The sequence below is a fragment of the Scyliorhinus canicula genome, chromosome 3, assembly GCF_902713615.1.
Source record: "Scyliorhinus canicula chromosome 3, sScyCan1.1, whole genome shotgun sequence".
NCBI lineage: Eukaryota > Metazoa > Chordata > Chondrichthyes > Carcharhiniformes > Scyliorhinidae > Scyliorhinus > Scyliorhinus canicula.
The window spans coordinates 91,175,457-91,191,259 of NC_052148.1; the positions used below are offsets into that span (position 1 = coordinate 91,175,457).

Here is a 15,803-nt window from a genome sequence, read left to right on the forward strand (position 1 = left end):
ATATAATGTTGGCCGACAGGCTGACCCTGAACAAAACCCGTCTGATCCTCAGAAATTACCCCCGGTAGACACCCCTCCAGACGAGTTGCCAACACTGTAGCCACCGAAGTTGGCCATTCCCTCAATACAAAATGGAGGAACGCAAAGCTTGCAGGTTAAAATGGACAATGTTTGCAGCACAAGCAGGCTGCACCAAGCCAATGTATATTCTGTCTGCTAAGAGAGCAGACAGCACCGAAACGAACATTCCACATACTAATCAGGCAATCTCTGGGATAGTTAACATAGCAATGGAACGATCCCAGGGACAATGGACACAAATAGAGAAGTGATTGCAACAGTGTATGGGAAACCAGACACCCCGGCACCAGCGGGGTTCGAAAACAAAGCACCTGAAGGCCCGCCCAGTAGCCGAGAGATAGCCTCAGTATTGGGGGGATTCAAACAAATCGATTGGGAAGAGACCCAATCGATTCCCAGCAGGTAAAGGGTCCACCCAAAAGGGCGCGAAGCCCTGGGACCTATAAAAGACAGGTCCCAAACTTAGTTAGTTCTTCTTGTCCAGCCCTCCTCTCTTGACCAGCATCTCGACCAGCTTTTGCCAAAGAAGACCTTGAACGAGAGAGAGGAGAGGTTTGGGACAGCAGCCACCAGCAAGTAAGTGTCTCACAACGATCGCTACCAGAGATAGACACTCCTGACCCCTTTTTAACCCGTACCAACCTTAATTCTGCAGACCAGAGCAGAGCAAGAGGCCTTGTCCCCTGATCCGGCAGTTTCCTTTGAGATAAGTATTGGTTTATTTAGTGGTAGGAATAGTTTAATCATCTTAGCGTGTGCATGGGTAGTATTATAATTGTATTATAATAAACTCAGTTGTTTGAACTTACTAATTGGCGTATGTGTTTATTGCTTTGAACTTGACCTTGAAACTTGTGGTGGTATCTTAACGATACCTGGCGACTCCAGAGCTAAGTAACGAAACAGAGCCAAATTGAGTGTTAAGCACACTCACCCAGAAGGTGCAACATTTAGTGGCGACATCCAGACGGGACTCAATTAGAAGTGCCCCCCCCCCACTCCGAGAGAACCCAGAAATTTGAATTTGAAATCCAACTGGGAAAAGGAAAAACCACAAGTGTTCAAGGAGTTCAAATCAATACTCATAATTCGGAAGTGTGCTTTTGCATGCGTAATTAACAGCCCCTACTTCAGCGACTTCGACCCCGACTCCACTGACTCCATTGAGATCACTTACATAAAAAATCCAGACCCACACCCAAACCCACCACCCAACACTGACGACCCCGACAATGCTCCTTCAATTTTAGACGCCACGATTTGGCACAGGGACAATTCTTGGAGTCTTGTCCAAAACGATGAGAGTGACCCCTGGCCACACAATGCAATAATTGCATGCCTGATCCATACAAGGGTATGGGATGCGGGAGAAGAGGATGACTTGATGTCTGACTCCCAACACGGCAACCCCTTTGCGACCCTGTTCAGAGAGAATGAAGAGAAGTGAGGTGTCCAGATGATGTAAAAAGAGGAACCGCTTGAGAGAAGCGCTGTCCTTTCTGATGGAACCTGCACCCATGCTGGTGATGTTTGTCTGTTTGTTTGTTAAATGTTTGATATGGAGGTTGGCCACTCGGTTTTCAGCTGAAAAGCTTGTGACCACCTCACATGCACGTTAGTTTGTCCACCGATATTTCTGAGAACTTGACTCAGCTGAAATGTCTGGAGCCCAGCTCAACGTTTCACCAGGAGCATCTTGGCTCCCCCTTTTTTTTAGGTGCCCCTCTATTCCTGGAATAGAGGCTGCAAATTCCACAATGACTACATTCTTCCCGTTCGTTTCAGGTTGCTCAGGCAGTGGAGAAATGGCATTGAGGACCTGCCCTGTCTGAGGACCCCCCCCTCTGGTCAGCTAAGCTCAGGTACAGCACAGCACGCCCTACCCGGGGATCCCATTCAACTCTTACCCGTCGCGGCACATACGCAACTCATTCGACTTTTCATTTCTAAAGCTTGGTTTCATTTTGTTTAAGGTAGCCCTTCGGCCGCCACTCCATATGCTATTTACATCCAGGAACATTTTGAGATGGTAAATTTCAACACTCTGTGAGACGGCTCGCACTGGTTTAATAGATAAGTATTGGTCTGGTCCTAAATCCGTTTTTGAAAAAAAAATGAGGGAGTCACATGGAGGTGACCATCATAAAGGGAAATTTGAAACAAGAGGACAGATATACTTAAAGTCAAGATATTAAGCTGAACATTAACAGATAATATGCTTGATCCCTTAGCTTTCGGAGGTTCAAGAGAGGAACCGAAGCAACAGCACAGCAAGATCCCAGGAAGGAAGAGAAGAGAAGAGACAGAAAAGATGAAGAGCACTCCAATTGCTATGTTTTTAGCTATTGTGGCATCTGTGCGGTTGCGCGTGGATGCGGACCCCCTTTCCCACAGTACAACATAGAACATAGAACAGTACAGCACAGAACAGGCCCTTCGGCCCTCAATGTTGTGCCGAGCCATGATCACCCTACTCAAACCCACGTATCCACCCTATACCCGTAACCCAACAACCCCCCCTTAACCTTACTTTTATTAGGACACTACGGGCAATTTAGCATGGCCAATCCACCTTAACCCGCACATCTTTGGACTGTGGGAGGAAACCGGAGCACCCGGAGGAAACCCACGCACACAGGGGGAGGACGTGCAGACTCCACACAGACAGTGACCCAGCCGGGAATCAAACCTGGGACCCTGGAGCTGTGAAACATTTATGCTAACCACCATGCTACCCTGCTGCCCTAAACGTTTGCTAACTTCTCCCAAACCCAGACTACCCCCAGCCCAGTCAATGGTAACAGTACCCCGACCTGGTGTACCAGATTTCTGACATGGTACTCCTTGTCATATGTCATAGAATCACTTTTGGTGATTGCAGTTCTCTGTATTATAGTCCAAACCCTCAGGATGAGGAAATAAAATGAAATGAAAATTGCTTATTGTCATGAGTAGGCTTCAATGAAGTTACTGTGAAAAGCCCCTAGTCGCCACATTCTGGCGCCTGTCCGGGGAGGCTGGTACGGGAATCGAACCGTGCTGCTGGCCTGCTTGGTCTGCTTTAAAAGCCAGCGATTTAGCCCAGTGAGCTAAACCAGCCCCTAAATGAAAATTGCTTATTGTCACAAGTAGTCTTCAAATGAAGTTACTGTGAAAAGCCCCTAGTCGCCACATTCTGGCGCCTGTTCGGGGAGGCTGTTACAGGAATTGAACCGTGCTGCTGGCCTGCCTTGGTCTGCTTTCAAAGCCAGCGATTTAGCCCTGTGCTAAACAGCCCCTGCAATGGAGAAGGAGAGCCCACCGCTCTCGTGCCTCAACAGTGTACAGAGTACAATCCCCTGTTTTCGGATTCCACCAATCCCCCCAACCCCTTGATGTGTAATAAAGGATTTAATTTTGATGTGATCTGTAAATAAAGACTTTTGCGGATGTATTATAATGTTCTGAGCTCGACTGCCGAGTCAGAAAATGAAATGTAATGATGCTGTTGTATTAATGATTAAGGGTTTAGAATGTTGTAGAATGTTTAAATTAGAGATAAGAGTAGTTTATTGAGGATAGTTAGAGGTTCCCGATTCCAATTGGTAATGCATGTCCCCTTTGACATAGCGCCAATCAGAAATTGTTAGTTAAAATTTTTTTTGCCATAGTTGAGGAAAGGATAGAAGACATGGAACTCGATGAGGTCAGGGGACCCAAAGACACCGTACTTGGGTGATCCTTCATGATTTCTCATGAGGATCACAAGGAGGGAGTGTAGCCACCGAAGTTGGCCAGTCCCTCAATACAAAATGGAGGAACGCAAAGCTTGCAGGTTAAAATGGACAATGTTTGCAGCACAAGCAGGCTGCACCAAGCCAATGTATATTCTGTCTGCTAAGAGAGCAGACAGCACCGAAACGAACATTCCACATACTAATGAGGCAATTTCCAGGATAGTTAACATAGCAATAGAACGATCCCAGGGACAATGGACACAAATAGGGAAGTGATTGCAACAGTGTATGGGAAACCAGACACCCCGGCACCAGCGGGGTTCGAAACCAAAGCACCTGAAGGCCAGGCCAGTAGCCGAGAGATAGCCTCAGTATTGGGGGATTCAAACAAATCGATTGGGAAGAGACCCAATCCAGGTTGATTGGGAAGATTGGGAATCGATTGGGAAGAGACCCAATCCCAGCAGGTAAAGGGTCCACGCAAAAGGGCGCGAAGCCCTGGGACCTATAAAAGACAGGTCCCAAACTTAGTTAGTTCTTCTTGTCCAGCCCTCCTCTCTTGACCAGCATCTCGACCAGCTTTTGCCAATGAAGACCTTGAACGAGAGAGAGGAGAGGTTTGGGACAGCAGCCGCCAGCAAGTAAGTGTCTCACAACGATCGCTACCAGAGATAGACACTCCTGACCCCTTTTTAACCCGTACCAACCTTAAGTCTGCAGACCAGAGCAGAGCAAGAGGCCTTGTCCCCTGATCCGGCAGTTCCCTTTGAGATAAGTATTGGTTTATTTAGTGGTAGGAATAGTTTAATCATCTTAGCGTGTGCATGGGTAGTATTATAATTGTATTATAATAAACTCAGTTGTTTGAACTTACTAATTGGTGTATGGTTTTATTGCTTTGAACTTGACCTTGAAACTTGCGGCGGTATCTTAAAGATACCTGGTGACTCCAGAGCTAAGTAACGAAACAGAGCCAAATTGAGTGTTAAGCACACTCACCCAGAACGAGCAACAACACCTTAGCCAATGGGCTGGATTCTCCGCTCCCCGAAGCCGACATCGGGAGCACCTCTGGTTTTTCAATTTTCCACTCCCCGAAAATCGGCGTACGCTGAGTATCCGCCCCGTGATGCACCGTTGCCGACCGGCCGAATTCCAGACGCATGGCTTACGTGTGCTCACACCAACCAAGCTCCTCGCGTGGCGGCTGCAGACTCAGCCTGGGGCCGCCACAGTTGGGGGAGGGCCGATCGGTGGGCAGGGGGTCTTCATTCGGGGCTGGGGGCAATGTGGGAGGGCGGTCCGGGGCATGTGAGCGGCCGATGCTTTGGCGGTCCAGGTCCACGGGCTGAGTCCGCCATGGAGCACGACGCGGCCGCTGCAGGCCGCCGCCTGCGCATGCATGGCCTCTGACCCGGAAATGCTAGGGGCCGTATCGGCAGCGAGAGCTGCGAGCTCTACGACTGTTCCCTGCTGGCCCTCAGCAAAACGGGGAATCTGTGGCCTTTTGATGCCAGTTTTCCTGGCATAAAAGACCACAGTTTTCACACAGGTGTGGGGACTTAGTCTCCAAAACACAGAATCCAGCCCAACAGCTTTGTATTAGCATTCACCGGAGAAATAAGCAGATATGACCCACACTCCATGCAATCTTTATCCTTTTTCAACATCCAGGACATTGATGCCTTTACCAGTGAGACCGGTAACACCTCAGGACAGAGAATCATTAAACATGTCCATCACGTGTGGCCCCAACACAGTCGCACACTGTTTATAAAACTCCACAGGGAATCCATCCGGGCCTGCTGCCTTCCCTGACTGTATTGAACAGATACAGTTTATAATTTCCTCCAGCCCAAGTGGCACCTCCAGCTCCTGCCCTATTTCCCTTTCCACCACTGGGAAGACCAACACATACAGAAACTGTACCGTAGTCGAGTCTTTCTCCAGAGGCTCAGGCTTGTATAGCGCCCAGTAAAAGGTCTTAAATACCCCATTGACCTCCTCTGGAGCAGAAATCAACCGCTCCCTCCCCCACTTAGCTCATGTTACCTAGGACATTGCTAGCAGGGTGACCCCCACCGGGGAAAATCCAAATTATACACACAATAAATCAGCAAGCAGCCCCTCTACCTGAACCCAAGTTTAAAAAGAAACCGATCTCCACAACAGCTCCCTCATCCCCTGATGCGACCATCAATTCACACGAGCTGATTAGTAGAAGTGAACAGTGGCTTTAATAAGCTCGATCTGTGCCTGCCTGCGACTGCTCTGTACTGAGTGCTGCCTACAGGCTTCAGATTTATATACCACCCCCGAGGGGGCGGAGCCACAGGCGGAGCCCACAAGGGCATCAACATAATACAATGCAATACAGGGGTGAATAATAGTAGCAATACATTCACCACATCCCCCAACATCTCCAACAGTTTTCAACAATATATTTAAAAAATCATTCTTGGGACATGGGTGTCGCTGGCTGGACCAACATTTGTTGCCCATCCCTAATTGCCCTTGAGGGGACAGGTAAGAGTCAAACACATTGCTGTGGGTCTGGAGTCACATGTAGGCCAGACCAGGTAAGGACGGCAGATTTCTTTCACTAAAGGACATTAATGAACCAAGTGGGTTTTTACGACAATCAACAATGGTTTCATGGTCATCGTTAGACTTTTAATTCCAGATTTTTATTGAATTCAAATTTCACCAGCTGCAGTGGTGGGATTTGAACCTGTGCCAAAATAAACATAAAACCAATAACCTGAAAAAAAGACGTGATAATAACAGAGACATGAGAGAAAAAAAGACAGGAAAAAAACGCTACCACTCAGGTGTAACCAACTATTTCATTCAAACTTCTCCCATTCTGTATTTCTTTACAAAGTCATTCGCCTCCTCTGGAGTGTCGAAGTAATGGTCTCTGCTCCAAACGTGACCCATAGGTGAGCTGGGTACATCACTCCAAACCACACTTTGCTCTTCTAAATAGCCACCATGGCCTTGTTGAACATCACTCGCCTTTTTGTCAGTTTTGCCCCAATGACCTGATAAATTCTGATGGGATGGCCCTTCCATATACATTCTCGAGTGTCCTTTGCCCACGTCAGGATCTTTTCCTTTATCCAAATACCCGTGGATGTGTACTATCATCGCCTGTGGTGGCTCCCCAGACCTGGCTTCTGTCACAGCAATCAGTGGGCCCAGTCCACCTCGGAAGGGTTTGCGAAGACTACCTCCCCCATCAGCTTCCCAAAGATCTTCATCACATAGTCCATGGCATTCGCACCTTCTATGCCCTACAGCAGCCCAACGATCCTCATATTTTGACATCTGGAGCGATTCTCCAGGTCATTGACCTTGGTCTACAATGTCTTCCGACCCTCCACCAACATCGCCACCTCTGCCTTCAGGGAGCCGATCCGATCACCATGGTCTGTGACCGTCTCCTCCAACTTCCAAATCATCGAGCCCTGGACCTCCAACCATTGTTCCACCCTGTCCACCTGTCCAGAGCTGCATGAATGGGCTCAATCATTTTTGCCACACCGTCCATGACCACCTGCCACTGTTTCCTAAATTCATCCACCAGGAATTTCACCAGCCTCTCAGTTGTCCACTGAGAGGGCAGCAACATCACAGAGGCCTCTGCTATTTTCACCCTTCCTGTTACACAAGGGCTTGCTGAGTCAGACGAGGACCCATTACTTAACTTGTTCCTTGTGTTATAACCTCCAGCCATCACACGCCAGAGGAGAAACTCAAACCCTCCAACTACACCACTGTTCCACCTGAACAGCACCTGTTAACTGGGCAGAAAGGACCAAAACTGAATCCCCAAGCAGGAGCCACCTTATGTGCAACCGTTGACTCAATGCCGCCACAGGAAGTCTCTCTTTGCTATTTTAATATTTGAATAGACTCACATACCTCAAACCTGCCTGATGTGTTGGGTACTGTGGATCGGTGGAGACTGCGTTTACCTCAGCAGTAACACATACAGGCTACCAACACTTGAAATAGTACAACACTATTTTATTAAGCTAGAAACTGCTGAACATACTTTCACTGTGGGTCGACACTATGTTAGATTAAACGAAAGACCTATGCCTATCCTAACCAGTCCATGCACTCAGCACATGGTGAAGATCTGTGCTGCAAGCTGTGAGCTCTGTCCTTCTGAGAGGCTGCATCCCGAATGAGCGGGAAAACTGATGCCCTCTGTCTTTATAGTGAGTGTGCTCTAACTGGTGATTGGCTGCGATGTTGTGTGCGTTGATTGGTCTTGCTGTGTGTCAATCAGTGTGTGTGGCTGCACCATGATATACTGGTGTATATTATGACACTGCCCACTTCCTGTTTTAACAGAGGTGCGTGCTCCTCCAGAGCATTCCCTATCCAACAGAGAGCATGGAAGGTCTAGTGCCCACTTGGCCCAGGATTTTGAGCAGAGCTTAGAGCCTGTCCTTACAAGCAGTGAAATGGTGACCAACTATACTTGCATACTTGTGGACAATGCAGCATGACACATGTAATGGCTGATGCCTCAGAGACCTGACAATGCAAACAGCTTCCACCAGAAACCTGAGTCCTGCAATGAAAGCTCAGACTTCATTATATGTAGTTCCCTGTTTTTACTGGTGTTCCATTTTAAGGGAGACATGACCAGTAGATACCCGCCCTAATTTAGGTATCCCCCACCAAAAATACGTCCCAAGTGGGTAGGTAAAATACAGCCCAATATCTCCTTTTTCAAAGAAGGAAGCTTTCGTAACTGAGGAAGCCAAGGGTAGTGGAACAAGGATTTATTGAACTATGTACAATACTCTGCCCACGGTAATCACTCTCTCCTAATCCAGTATCTATTGCGACAACCAACAGCTCTAGGCCCTGCTTGGGCCGGCTTTGCATGTAGATCTAACGAGCTCCAGCTGGGTGGCCTCCGCTCTCTACCAGCAAAGTTCATACAGCACGAGTCCCAGAGGGTGGATCGACAGTCGTGGTCCTCATGGGGGTTGTGACAAAGACCAACTGCATTCCAAATGTGGTTTAGCACCAGGGCTAAAGAGCTGGCTTTTAAAGCAGACCAAGGCAAGCCAGCAGCATGGTTCAATTCCCGTACCAGCCTCCCCAAGCAGGCGCCAGAATGTGGCAACTAGGGGCTTTTCATAGTAACTTAATTGAAGCCTACTTGTGACAATAAGCGATTTTCATTTCATTTCACCGAGGGACTGTATAGCTGCAGTAAAACTTCCTTACTTTTACGTCCTATTCCTCTTAAACGGCCACATTCCATTTGCCTTCCTAATCACTCTGTATCTGCACATCAACTTTTTGGGATTCATTTACCACGACACCCAGATCCCTCTGTGCCACCGTGTGATGCAATCTCTCTGAATTTAAACAGTATACTGCTTTTTAATTCTTCCCACCAAAGTGGACAAGGTCACATTTTCCCACATTATACACCATCTGCCAATTTTTTGCCCACTCATTTTGGAGAGCTAGCTGGCCAACAGGCCAAGGAGGAGGAGGAGGAGCCACATGAGGCCTCATGTGAACCGGCACCACCTGTCATTCGAGGACTTGTCGGACCGGGCATGCCATCGATGACTCCAGCTGGGCAGAGAGACAGTGCGATATATATGTCAGATGATAGCACACCTGTCACCGCGGGGTTATGGGGGAGGACACCCACTCCGATTGGTCGTCAAGGTGACGGCTGCCTTGAACCTTTACACCATGGGATCCTTCCAGCCGCTGAGTGGAGATCTGTCTGGCATCTCACAGACCTCAGTGCTCAGGTGCATCCACACCATTTTGGAGGCCCTATGTGCCCAGACGACACAATACATCTACATCGATGTGGACTGAGCCTACCAGGACGCCCGGGTAGCGGGGTTCGCCACCATCGCTGGGATGCTCCAGGTTAAGGGGTGTTCGACGGGATGCATGTCCCCCTACAAGCACTTACGGATAACACCCGCTGTAAAGAAACCAAAAGGGTTTCCACTCCGTGCAGCTGGTGTGTGGCCACCGGTGCACATCAGACACGTCTGCGCCTGATACCCGGGCAGTGTGTATGATTCCTTCATCCTGGGACTCGCAATGATTCCTGACATGTTCGATACGCACCCCCAGCTGAGGAGTTGACTCCTGCAGCTATCCGCTGCAGTCGTGGCTGATGGCACCTATCTGGAGGCCACAGACTGATGCGGAGACCCGCAACAACATTGCCCATACAGCAACCAGGGGTGTGTTGGAGTGGTACTCCGGTATCCTGAAGATGCAGTTCAGGTGCCTGGACGCTTTGGAGGGGTCCTCAATATGATGCTGAGAGGATCATCCACATTGTGGCGGCCTGTTGTGTCCTCCACAACATCACACAGCAGAGGGGCGATGTGTTGGAGGAGGAACGGCAGGCCTCGTCCACCAAGGGGGATGCGGGGGAGGGTGAGGACGGGCAGGACATGGAACTCAGGCAGGTACTGGAGGCCGCACTATGACATGCACGGGACGCATGATGGCCTCTAGGTTCACTGACTTGGAAAGGTGTAGGCGGGGGTGGCGATCTGGCCAGGGGCGGGGACACTACAGCCAAACCCACACTCCCTCGTTTCGCATCCCGAACATCACCCCCCCCCCCCCCCCCCCCCCCCCCCCCCCCACCCCCCAACTTCAACCTCCTCCATGATACACCGGGTCTGGTCCATGGGATGGATGGCAGCCCGCTCTGTGATGAACTCCGATGCTCTGCATCATATGACAATGTCTGACTCCTGCCTGCGGTAGCATCTTCCTCCTGGGTGATCCCTATTCCATCACACGGTCCCATTGAATCGCTGGGGTGGCGATGGTAGGGATGGTCGGGCAGAGGTGGGGGGGGGGGGCGAGGGGGAGGCACGGGCTACCCACAGTTTACGAACCATTCCACCCCCTCCCATCGTCCGCCCATTCCCCCCCCTCAAGCAGTCCAGACCAGCCCATCCCTCACACCCATCAGACAGAGCACCGAGGCAGGTTGTAACGGTGGTATCAGTTGGCCCACCAAATGTGCCACGAACAGGAAGAGAGGAGTCCGAGGTGCTGTAGTGTATCAGCACCTCCCCTGCGGGAGTCGCTGGCACGGGCCCCATCACCATCTCCCTCGGGGTGTCCAATGGACACTGGGCTAAAGCATTAGACTGGGGTGAAAAGGTTTAGCCCAGGGTGAAAGGGGAGCTAACCCCTGAGGCTCCCCCACCACCTGGCACTGCCAGTCCTGGAGGCCTGTTCTGTTCTCGACCATGGTCTGCATGCTGGCAGCCAGGAAGCACAGAGAGTGGACCATCTCCATCTGAGATTGCGCCACATCGCCCAGTGACTGTGGCCACCACCTTCCGGGTTTGTGTCATATCATCCAGTGACTGCGTCATCTCCCTCTGGGACTGGAGTACCTCCCTCTGTGTCTGTGCCACGTCAGCCAGTGCCTGTGCAATCCGCCGATGTTCTCAGCCATGGACTGCTGTGACTGGACCACGCACCACTGCAATTTCCAGGGGGTTCTGGGACATTGCTACCTGTGATGGGGCGACCCTGTCCTGGGCCTCAGCCAGCACCTGCCCAAAATGCCCCAGGCTTTGGACATTCTGATCAATAGCCTGAACCATCGCCCCAATGCCCCCACCGTGCACGCCACCCTGGGTGGCATGCATGGTCGGCCCCACCTCCTGCTCATGCACGCTGTTGGACTCCTCCAACTGCACCTGCAGGTGCAGGATACTCGCCGACAACCCCTCATGCAGTCCCTGGGTCTGCGACTGCATCTCCACAATCAATGGGACTGTCTGTTCCCGGCTGGATGGCAGCTAGTCCCTGGGATTGGCCTGACCTTCGACCATCTGGCCCCTCGGGTTCTCCTACCTCCACCTGCTTTACCGGATCAACTGTGTGGTGCGCACCAGAGAGTGTCCCAGGAGCCTCTTCACTAACATGCCCAACCGAGGTGAGTGTCACTGGGATGGCGGAGGGTGTTGGACTTAGCTGTGATGGATAGTCAGAGTCATCCTCTGACCCGAGCTCTGAGGAATCCTAGGGTGTGGGTGGGGGTGAGGGTGGTGTGGGGGTGGTGGGAGGGGTGTGTTTGACACGTGTCATGGGGAACCACACCACAGCAGGGTCTCACTTCCTCACTGTGGCCAATCTCCACTTCGGCGACTTCTCTTTCCTCCGGTCTGTCAGCCACTTCTGCTTTGCAAGTGTGGTGTCGATTTTTTTGTTGTTAAAGTCCATAGATTCTCCGTTGGGATCAATACTTAGGACTGGATTCTCCGTTTCTGACACTGTTGCCACCAGCGGAGCATGTATGGACATTCATGACAGGAAAAGCGGCGCAAACCCCTCACCGACTCCGGGGCTAGCACCAGCGCCGAGTGGATTGCGCTGAAAACCTAACCCGCCAACCGCAATCCCACAGCCCACCCCATGGCCACTCCCCACCAGACCCCCACACTCACAGAACCCCCCCCCCCCGGCCAGCGGCACGGATCCAGGACAAGTGTGGCAGCGTTGGACACTGTCCACAGCCAGCACACCACGTTTCCAACCACTTAGGACCACATGTGGCCCACGCTGTCGGGAACTCGGCCCATCGTGAGCGGAGCATCGCGGGTGGGCCAGCCAATGACCCGCCAATGGCATGAAACGACGCGCGGTACGCGGCACGATGGCTCTGCTTTGGAGTGGGCGGAGCATGGCTGGCCGGCATCAAACCGGCACCAGTCTCATTTCCGGCATTTGAATCCATTCTCCGCCCAATTGCCGATCATGATTTCGGTGTTGGGCGAGGGAGTATCCTGCCCGTCTCCCAAACAGATAATTCGGCCCCGGCTTCTTCTTAGTAGGAAAAAGGTAAAAACATTCACCTTTGGACTTAAACGATAGATAGATAGAATTTACAGTGCAGAAGGAGGCCATTCGGCCCATCGAGTCTGCACCGGCTCTTGGAAAGAGCACCCTACCCAAGCCCACACCACCCTATCCCAATAACCCAGTAACCCCACTCAACCAACACTAAGGGCAATTTTGGACACTAAGGGCAATTTAGCATGCCCAATCCACCTAACCTGCAAATCTTTGGGCTGTGGGAGGAAACTGGAGCACCCGGAGGAAACCCACGCACACATGGGGAGAACGTGCAGACTCCGCACAGACAGTGACCCGAGCCGGGAATCGAACCTGGGACCCTGGAGCTGTGAAGCAATTGTGCTAACCACTGTGCTACTCTGCTGCCCACTATGCTACCGTGCTGCCTCTAAAACAGTAGAGCAAAAACAAGCTCAGAGAATGGTAAATGAAGGTTTGTAAATGAAAGAGAGTTCAAACATAATAGTTATAAAATTTATCTGGTGGGGTGGGGGGTCTTTGTCAATTGAGAGAACTAGAGCTAACACCAAAAGGTCAAACTGTGGTTTCCACAAAGTTATACTTTTCTTCAAAGGACACTACCAGCCAGAGAGAGCTGGTAATTCTTAGTGGGAGGAGTCATAATGCCGACACAATGATTACTTCCCTGGTTTAATAGATGGAAACATTTCTTCTGTTTGCAGGAGTCACTCAAAGTTTCACAAACTTTATTTGTGGAAGGTGTGGCTCTGACAGAGGAAATAGCGTCACGTCCAGATAATAAACACTGACTTAATCAAGACAGAAGCTATTTGACGTAGACAGAGTGGGAGAGTAGCTGGGAACAACAATTAGAGAGAGTACAAGTGATCACTCAGAAAATTTGTGTTGGAGGCAGAGAAACAGTTTGAATTTGAGTGAACTCACATCCAGCAATGGGTTCCAACAGACAAGGAATTGTTTATTTTTTACTCCTTGTCCAAGGTAGGAACATCATGAGCTTTTATCTGTGTTTGTATTTCTCAAAGGTTTGGGTGTGTGCAACTAATTGAGAAAGTATTTTGAGAGTTGCTTTAACATTTGAGTATATTCTGTATCAAAAGTAATAATTATGATTGTTAAAACCTGCACCAGTTAATGTGTTCACTTTATCTCAGTTCAAACCTCTACAGAAAATGTTCCTCATTATTGCACTGTTTGTTGAGAAGATTGTGTTAGTCTGTGCAATGCTGTTACCTGTGAATCAACTTTGGTGATTACTTATAGCTCCAGTCTCGCACTAGTAAAAGTGACTAAAATTCTTGACTACATTTCAGGCTTTTTTAATGTACCTTTAATCATGTGGTAATTAAAGTACTGCTGCTCCAGGCAGATGGTCTGTCAGTAGGTATCGCTAAAATACAAGGTCTGTCGACCAGAATGAAGTGTTCTGATGAAAAGTTTATATTGATTATTTTTTGAACAATCTTGTAAATTCCATCAGAATGAACTGATAGGACCGAGTTCGAAGATGGATGCATGTTTTATTTTGACTCCTTTGTTGACTTTATTCAAGGTTCACAAATGATAAGCACGTGGAAATGAAAAAGACAACACTCCTGTTGCTTTCTGTGGCATTGTTTCGCAACGCAAGATTGTCTGCAAGCTTTGGACATAGATAATTATCTTTAAATAATCACTTTTAAATTACTCTGTGCTGCTTGTGCACCATTGTAGAGTCATGTACTGCAAACTAATTCTGCAACGAACAGTCCTTTTGCATTTGTTAACCGAACCTGAATTAATAGGAGGCACACAGGGTATGACAAAGCCAGTGGCTTACAGCTCAAAGTCATGTTTGTTCATGTTTCAAATAGGCGTGATACTAGAAGTTTCAACAATTTGTTTGCCTTCAGGCAATCCGAATATATGTTTCACGATAAGATGTTTGGAAGTGCATTATGTGCTGTGATTATGGTACAGGGAGATGTAGTAATCCATATGGTTGGACCTCAGAGAGCGTGGCTAGCATTTTACCCACCCCCTGAAGATGGGCTGGGAGCTGGAAGGGTTGATAAAATTGTGGCAGAGGTATTGGGAGAGAAGTCCAACATCTTTCTGCCGCCACTGGGTATTCCCAAAAGTAGGAATGTCAGCTGCTGAGCCACCCGCCAACTGGAGGCAGATGACAAATTAACCTAATTAACTGCCATTTTTATAACCTTCTTGGCCTTAGAGGGTGCTTCAACATAGAGGCAACCTCCCCTCCACTCTGCAACCTCATCAGTCGCTACCTCTACATGAGGCCCTGTTGGGGTTACCAAGCTTCTAGCTCTCTGATTGCAGATTGAGGCCTGACAGATTCTGGCCAGCTCTGAGGCTGAGCCAGGGCTAGGTTCTGGGAGAGGGAAGAGGTGGAGGGGAACAAGCTTGGGCCAGCAATAATTCCCAGTAATTTCATGGAGCCAGCAAGAGCACGTTAGGTTTTCTTGCATGGTTCCACTGAAATAGAACTTGTAAATGTTTTGCTGACCATTTCTTATGTAGCCTCCAGCTGTCACTCTATTGGGGAGACTGTTCAACAACTGGCACAACTAGGCTGAACTTGCAGATCGCAACCTCTGCCCATCTCTATACAATTGTGAACTGGAGTCCTGAAGTTATAATCCAGACTTGTACATCCCAATAGGGCTTCCTGGACACCTAAGAGGAACTCAATCCCAATATGTGCCCATCTTTATTGCAGGGCAGCTCGAGCGCAGGAGACTGCCAGCTGAAATTTACACAATAATAATAAACGTCATTGACACAAGTCATGCTTACATTAACACTGCAATGAAGTTACTGTGAAAAGCCCCTAGTCGCCACACTCCAGAACCTGTTCGGGTACACAGAGGGAGAATTTAGATTGTTCAATTAACTGAACAACAGGAGCAGAATTCTCCGACCCCGCGCAGGGTCGGGGAATCGCCCCCGGGCCGGCGTAAATCCCACCCCCGCTGTGGCCGGAATTCCCCGCCACCCGGGAATCGGCGGGGGCGGAAATCGCGCCCCCCACACCAATTGGTGGGCCCCCCCGCAGCAATTCTCTGGCATGCGATGGGCCGAAGTCCCGCCGCTGTCAGGCCTCTCCTGCCGACGTGGTTT

The 15,803-nt window shown here is 49.7% G+C and overlaps 1 protein-coding gene across 1 annotated transcript in view; it reads left to right on the forward strand.

Annotated features, from left to right (window-relative positions):
• Nucleotides 1–13,367: 13,367 nt before the first annotated feature.
• Nucleotides 13,368–15,803, forward strand: part of itga2.2 (integrin, alpha 2 (CD49B, alpha 2 subunit of VLA-2 receptor), tandem duplicate 2) — a 222,315-nt gene continuing 219,879 nt past the window's right edge. Inside the window, 1 exon segment of the mRNA XM_038790878.1 lies at nucleotides 13,368–13,661. Coding sequence (XP_038646806.1) covers nucleotides 13,613–13,661 — 49 coding nt within the window. The 5' untranslated portion in view covers nucleotides 13,368–13,612.